General features: G+C 40.7%; 1 protein-coding gene across 1 annotated transcript in view; it reads left to right on the top strand.

The window, feature by feature from the left end:
- Positions 1-2120: 2120 nt before the first annotated feature.
- Positions 2121-8264, top strand: part of cdk5rap1 (CDK5 regulatory subunit associated protein 1) — a 42770-nt gene continuing 36626 nt past the window's right edge. Inside the window, exons 1-5 of the mRNA XM_026242363.1 lie at positions 2121-2555; positions 3359-3462; positions 3623-3657; positions 3753-3853; positions 4111-4321. Of these exons, the coding sequence (XP_026098148.1) occupies positions 2288-2555; positions 3359-3462; positions 3623-3657; positions 3753-3853; positions 4111-4321 (719 nt within the window). The 5' untranslated portion in view covers positions 2121-2287. The remainder of the gene's footprint in view (positions 2556-3358; positions 3463-3622; positions 3658-3752; positions 3854-4110; positions 4322-8264) is intronic.

Here is an 8264-nt window from a genome sequence, read left to right as displayed (position 1 = left end):
ACAGTAGCATTTTGTGACGATCGTGTACCCAGAGAGACACAGGGAGAGCAAGAGATCCAATGCAGATGTCTTTAATAAAAGGTAATCCAAATCGTAATCAGAAACACAAGAAAAAACCAAAAAGACAGTCCAAAATAAACAAACAAAAGGAAACGAACAGGAAAGGGAACTCGGGAAACGAGAGGACTCGGAGGACAAGCAGACTGGGAACATGAAGGATAAGGACTCCATCCAAACGACAGGAAAAGACTGGAATTTATAGGGAAGCTAATGACAATAAAGTTCCTGCACCTGGTGCAATTAACAGGAGTGCAATTACTGTGATGACAGGACAAGACTAGAGGAAATCTAGAGCCTACGTTGAAGTGCCTAAGGGGAAGTGAGCCCACTAGTGGACACCCAGGGAAACAGAGACTAGACAGCGTGACACATTTTCACAGTTTTTTACTGTTAAAATCACAGTCATTTTTTGCAGTGTACTTAAAGCGGCTCATTCTAACATACCCCCACGTGTCCACATCACGATGAGGGAAGATTTGCATAACACCGCCCCAAATGTTCACACGAGGAGAGACAATGTCCAATCAAAGTTTTTAATAAATCCAATTTATGGTAGAGAAATTAACATTCAATTCACGGTCAACAGATCTATAGGAAGTTCCTGCAGTTAGCATGCCAATTGCACGCTCCCTCAAAAATGGTGACATCTGTGGCATTGTGCTGTGTAATAAAACTGCACATTTTAGAGTCGTCTTTTATTGTTGCCAGCCTAAGGCACAACTGTGCAATAGTCATGCTGTCTAATCAGCAACTTGATATGCCACACCTTTGTGGTGGATGGATTATCTCAGCAAACGTGAAGTGCTGACAAAACAGATTTAGACAGATTTAGACAGATTTGTGAACAATATTTGGGAGAATTAGGCCTTTTGTGTACATAGATAAAGTCTTAGAACTTTGAGTTCAGCTCATGAAAAATGTGGGCAAAAATAAAAGTGTTGCATTTATAACTTTGTTCAGTGTATGTGTATATGTATGTGTGTTATATGTATATGTATAACTAAATTCAATATCAAAGTTACTAGAAGAGATTCTGATCATGTATCTTCTGAATTATTAGACGTGTCTTGCACTGCAGTGGGTTGAAGAAGTTCAGCCTAACACAGTTGTGGTTTGTACAGATTCAGTGGCGTCACTGACAAGTTTATAGAGTGGAAAATCAGAAACATGACAGGACATATAATTAAGGTTATTGGTTTCTTTTCTTTGGAGTAGAGGGGAATGAGAACGAGATGATCAGTTTGCAAAGAAGACCCTGGAAAAATTCCAAATTGAATTCCAAATTACAATAAGTAAAGCTGAAATAAAGAGATTGATATATACTGAAGGTGAAAAGAAATGGCAAAAAAAGTTGGGAAAATGAAAGAAAAGGGAGGCATTTATTTAAGATCCAGGACAGTGTTGGTAAAGAGAGAGTTATGGAAATAGAAGGAATGAGGTTATCATATATAGATTGAGAATAGGACATGTAGCATTAAATAACAGTTTCACAGGGAAACATGAAACAGGCAACGTGGACTACCAAAATCAGTTGAGCATGTTCTTCTAATGTATAGTCTATGAAAGGGAAAGACATCAGATGTTCCAAGAACTTGAACTGATGGGAATTAATATTATATCTCTAAAGACAATTTTAGGTTATGGGGGTAATGCAGTCAAGAAAATATGGAGAATTGTTTAAGTATCTAAAAAAGACAAGATTGATGGAAAGAGTTTGAAGCTTTAAATTTGTATTTATTTATGTATATATATATATATATATATATATATATATATATATATATATATATATATATATATATATATATATATATATATATATATATATATATATATATATATATAAAATCTCCCCCTCTTCCACCTCATTGATTATAGTTAAATAGTTTATAGATGAACCGTTACGTTTCACACTCCAGAAAAATTGATGGCGGACATGCACCTTTAACGATGGTTTGCCAATTCGACAAAAAAAAAAAAAAAAAAAAAAAAAAAAAAAAACAAGAGAAGAAGAAGAAGTCTGGCTTTTATTTTGAAATATATCTCAGTGGCGTCGCCATATTTACATCGTTTACACATGTACTTTGTAGCTTGAGCTACATTTACGGAGTGTTGTCTTTTCTTCATTTCATTAGATTTGTTGGAATAGTTAATTGGGGTAGTTCATTTATTGATTAGTGTAATGTAATGGTGTTTGTTTTTAGCTGTTCAGTTAGGTCAGTGAGACATGAACATAAGCAGCAGTTTCAGATTCTGCAGATTTACTTTTAGGAAATGTTTGTCTCGACGCCTTCAAGGGGACACATGTGACCGATATTATTGCTCTAAACCATCCTCTACCGATGGGACAAGAGTGGTGCAGTTAAAGAATAAACTGGCATGTGGTCCCAGTTTTCAGGACTTTATTAAGAGTTCTGACAAAAGCTATGACGCTTGCAATGATGAATTTGATGAGTACCATATTCCTGAATGCACAACAGCACGATCACAGAAAGGTCAGGACCTTTTTCTAGAGATTGACAGATAATGTATTAGTGTCTGATAAACGATATGCAAAACTCTTTTTGCTTTGTAACAAACGCAATAACAAAATAATTATTAGACTACAGCAATAATAATAATAATTATTATTAGACTACAGCAATAATAATAAAAATCATTTATTCGTCGTTTTGAGCTATATCTAAGAACAATTTGTTACATAAATTATTATTGTTATTATTATTCAAGTGTAGCTTCTTAACAGTGTTGGAAGGTTTCTTTGGAAATAGGTGTTAGGTTACAGATTACAAGTTACCCTATTTAAAATGTTGTAGTAAGTAAGTTAGTGTAACTATTTAAATACTTAAGTAATGTACCTGATTACACAAGTTTTGATTATTTTGATAAAATTATAATGATTTCAACTGTTAATAATTTTCACAAATTTAAACCAGACAGGGTAACATTACAGTAGTACACAACAACACCTTCATCACTTGAATTAAGATTATAATAATTTAATTTTTTAGCACAGCCTCCACAAAATCAGACTTTAAAACCTCTTTTTACTTTGAGATTTTTCTGAGGTTAGGTAAAAATTACAAGATATAGTTTAATAGTTATGATGATACTGTTTTTGAAATCAAATCTTTGAATAACTACAGCAGGTAATGCCTTGGAAAAACTAAAACATAATTAAAGCAAACACATTAACCCAAATAGTAAATTAAAAAGTTATCAAATGAGCATATGTTCTATTCTTTTTTGGAATTAAGTATTTATGCCACATGATGTTGACAAGTGTAATGTATTTCAGTGTATTTTGAGACATACGGCTGTCAGATGAATGTCAGTGACACTGAAATTGCTTGGTCCATTCTTCAGAAAGCAGGATATTCACGGACACATGAGCTGCCAGAGGTACTGCAAACTTTATCCAATAAAAAGTCATCATGGAAACATCTGTAGAAATTATGATTACCATGGTGAATTTTTGTAAGGGTTGAGATACCTTCAGAATAGCAGAATATGGTCAATGTTGTGTCATTACATGAATGCTTTGTCTGATATTCTTCTATAGGCAGATGTAGTATTGCTTGTCACTTGCTCTATAAGGTAAGAAAGACTCCTTTTTAACCATGAAATAAGTGTATTTATAAAAAAAAAAAATAATTCAGATTTAGGGTTTAATTGTTTTTCTCCTTCGACAGAGAAAAGGCAGAGCAAACTATTTGGAACCGACTCAAACATCTCACTGCCTTAAAGAAAAGGTGTCAAAAACACAAGCCTTCATTAAAAATAGGTGTCCTAGGTAACTATTATGACGGTTCCTCTTTATTTTAAAAAGTGTAAATGTGCACGCACATGGCTGAACAGAAGAACAATGCAGGTTTTTGCCATGCCAGTATGTTGTCTGAAAAAAATAAAAAATGTCATTTAGCAACCTATTTTCTATTTGATGTTGTTGGCAGAAATGCAGTTCCTGCCCTGATTAGGCAAGTTACAGTTCCATCAACTGGTAATCCTTCTTGTCAAGTCTTGATGCACATATCTTATGTCCTTCTGTAGGTTGCATGGCAGAAAGACTGAAGACTAAATTACTTGAGCAGGAGAAGTTGGTGGATGTTATAGCAGGGCCAGATGCATACAGAGATCTGCCTCGGTTGCTATCTCTTGGTTACAGAGGTCAGAGGGCCAGTAATGTGCTGTTATCATTAGAAGAGACTTACGCTGATGTCATGCCTGTCCATCAGACTCCAGAGGGACACAGTGCTTTTGTGTGAGTAATGCACTGTTTTATGCCAACTTTTGTAGAACATCACAATATTGCTACTGTATTTCACAAGAAGCAAAGTTGCTAAATGATACTGCTTTATTGTCTCATTGTAATGTAAAGTTTAAGTTGGGATGCTGATTTAAAATAGCTACATTAACCATGAAACAGTGAAAAACAGTAAGTATAAAATGTGTAAATGTTTTTTATACGGAAAATACTAAAATGAACTGGATTCTGTCTATATGACTATACATCTCAATAAAATACCATTCTTATTCCATAGAATCATACATTTATAGATCATGGTAAAGTAAAGGCAAATGTAAAGGCAAAAGCTTAACAACAAAAATGACTACAATTAGATTTCCTTATTCATATAATATGAAAGTGAAAGTGATGTGACATACCTATTAGTATGGGGACCCATACTCGGAATTCGTGCACACACATAGCAGTGAAAACACACACACCGTGAACATAAACCCAAAGCAGTAATATGTATATTTATTGCAATGTACATTATTATATTTATAATGCATAATAACATGAATGTACCATGCCAAAATTACTAAATTCTGCACCAAATTCAAGCATTTTTCACTGGATTTTGCAGTGATGTTTATTAATTCGCAGTGCTATTTATTGATTCTAGACCAAATTTAGTAGTTTCTCACTGGTTCTTGGAGCACTGTTTAAAGGGTACATAACATACACAGTTTCACCTAATCTCATGTTAATCTTGAGTACCTATAGAGTAGTACTGCATCTTTCATATATCCAAAATGTCTTTAATTTTATCATATTTATAAAAGAAAAATACAGCTTTCCGATTTTCTCCGGAAAAAGCAGAGCTCCTGGATGCGTGCGGTGGGCGGAGCTATAATACTGCAATGATGAGACAGAGAGGTTCGGATCCATGTGCAGAACTTTTAATGAGAATGGTCAGACAGGCAATGATCAGCAATAGCGTCAGGTATATAGGGATAACCAGAATCGATAACAGAAACAAGCAGATGTCGGGGGCAGGCAGCAGAGAATCAGAGTCGGTATAAACAATCCAAAGGTCAGGTACAGAGAGATCAAACAAAAGGAAAACGCTCAGAAATGACAGACACAGCAAATCAAGACTTCACAGAGAGTGAGTATGCTGCTTATATGTGTGTGTAAATGAGGTGCAGGTGTGGCAAGGAGATTGACTAGGGAATGATGTGCAGGTGTGGCAGGGTGATTGTGATGCAGTGACTCATGGGAAATGTAGTAGTGTGTGGTGCAACAGATGAGAGGTGTTAGAGTCCGAGTGACATCTGGTGGTTAATGTGGAATGTCCTGATTGGAGTGCCCTCTACAGACGTTCATGGGCACTCCATGTAATGATCGTGACCTAGCACCCCCCCCCCAAAGGAGCGGCTTCCAGACGTCCAAAACAATCTAGGAGGGCAGTGGAGTGGAGGCGGAACAGGGGGAGGGATGGAGGGCCAGGTCCATGAGGAAGTGCAGTGGTCGAGGACCGGGGCAGAGCAGGCAGAACTGGGCCCAACATGGAGATCAGGAGCCTCTCCTGGGCCTAACATTGGAAACAAGGACCCTTCCTGGGCCTGACAGGGGAAACAGGAACCCGCCATGGGCTTTACTCGGGAACAGGGGCCCGCCATGGGCCTAGCTCGGGAACAGGGGTCCACCAAGGCAGAGCATTTGGCGTGGGAGCCCACCAGAGCAGAGCAGGTGGAGCTGGAGCCCCCCAGGGTGGAGCAGACGACCACCACAACTGAGAAGAGGGAACAAAAGCCCTCCAGGGCATAGCAGACGACCACCACAGCTGAGAAGAGGGGGCAGAAGCCCACCAGGGTGGAGCAGAAGACCACCACAGCCGAGATGATAGGACAGGAGCCCACCAGGGTGGACCAGACGACCACCATAGTTGAGCAGACATGACAGAGGCCCACCAGGGCAGAGCAGAGGACCACCACAGTGGAGTTGATGAGACAAGAGCCCACCAGGGCGGACCAGACGACCACCATAGTTGAGCAGACATGACAGAGGCCCACCAGGGCGGAGCATAGGACCACCACAGTGGAGTTGATGACACCGGAAAGCAAGTCTGGTCAGGTGGGACTGAAACAGGGAACATAAACAGGTTAATAGCGGCCTCCGTGGCCGTGATGAGATGGTAGCTGGCCTCCATGGCCGTGACAGGGCAGGCAGTGAGTTCATGGAGAACCTCCTTAGCCATGACCGGAACGAATGAGAGCTCATAGCTGGCCTCCATGGCCGTGACAGAATAGGACGAGAACTCTGGAAGTGCGGCTGAGATGTGACGAGGCTCTGGTAGATCCGTGGTGATTTGACTGGATTCTTGAAGATTGACTGTGATTTGACTGGATTCGTGAAGATCGACTGTGACTTGACTTGGTTCCTGAAGAGTGACTGTGACTTGACTTGGTTCCTGAAGATTGACTGTGACTTGACTTGGTTCCTGACGATTGACTGTGACTTGACTTGGTTCCTGATGATTGACTGTGATTTGACTTTGCTCATGAAGGTTTTTGTGGACTTGACTGTGGTCTTGAGGATCAACTGAGACTTGACTGTCCTTGAAGATCACCGGTGACTTGACTCTGTCCTTGAAGATCACCGGTGACTTGACTCTGTCCTTGAAGATCACCGACTTGACTCTGTCCTTGAAGATCACCGGTGACTTGACTCTGTCCTTGAGGATCACCGGTGACTTGACTCTGTCCTTGAGGATCACAGGTGACTTGACTCTGTCCTTGAGAATCACCGGTGACTTGACTCTGTCCTTGACGATCACCGGTGACTTGACTTGACTCTGAAAGGTCAGCGGTGACTAGCCTTGTCTCTGGAAAGTCCATGGTGACTAATCCTGACTGTGGAAAGTCGACGGTGACTAACCCTGACTCTGGAAGGTCGACAGTGACTAGCCCTGACTCTGGAAGGTCAACGGTGACTAGCCCTGACTCTGGAGGATCCATGAGCACCTGACTTGACTCTGGAGGGTCAACCGGAACCTGACTCAACACTGGAAAGTCAATGGGCACCTGACTCGACTCTGACTTGATTCTGGGGAATCAACTGGAATGTGACTCGACTCTGGATAGTCAACAGTAGCCTGACTCGACTCTGGACAGTCAACTGGAATTTGACTCGACTCTGGAAGGTCAACAGGAACTAGCCCTAACTCTGGAGGGTCAGTGGTAACTAACCCTGACTCTGGATGGTCAGCGAAGAATTGACCTGACTCTGGGTGGTCTACGGTGACCTGATCAACGTTGACCTGACTAGACTATGGGAAATCAACAGGGACCTGATCAATGGTGACCTGACTAGATTCTGGGAAATCAACAGGGAACTTACTTGACTCATGAATTTTAACTATTATTTTACTTGACTCTTGGGTGTTAGTGGTGACCTGACCTTGTTCTGGACGGTCAGTGGAGACTTGACCTGACTCTGGATGATCAATGGTGACCTGACTAGATTCTGGGAAATCAACAGGGACCTGACTTGACTCATGAAGTTTAACTGTTGTTTCACTTGACTCTTGGGTGTTAATGGTGACCTGATCTCGTTCTGGACGGTTAGTGGAAACTTGACCTGACTCTGGATGATCAGTGGTGACCTGACTAGACTCCAGAAAATCAACAGGGACCTGATCAACGGTGACCTTACTAGAATCAAGAAGTTTAACTGTTGTTTCGCTTGACTCTTGGGTGTAAGAGGAGACCTGACTTGACTCTGGAAAGTCGACTGAGGCTGCCATCTTGTCCAGCGGCGCTGAATTGGCGGCCATCTTGTGCAGCGGCACTGGGCTGGCAGCCATCTTGTGCAGCAGCGCTGGGCTGCCGGCCATCTTGTGCAGCGGCGCTGGTACAGGGACCACCGAACAGATAGGAGCTGGACACATTGGAGAAGTAACCTCCTCAACTGT

Source organism: Carassius auratus, unplaced genomic scaffold (assembly GCF_003368295.1).
Source record: "Carassius auratus strain Wakin unplaced genomic scaffold, ASM336829v1 scaf_tig00001591, whole genome shotgun sequence".
Taxonomy (NCBI): Eukaryota; Metazoa; Chordata; class Actinopteri; order Cypriniformes; family Cyprinidae; genus Carassius; species Carassius auratus.
The sequence above is the reverse complement of the archived record's forward strand: the minus strand, read 5'-3'. Positions and strand labels throughout refer to the sequence as shown.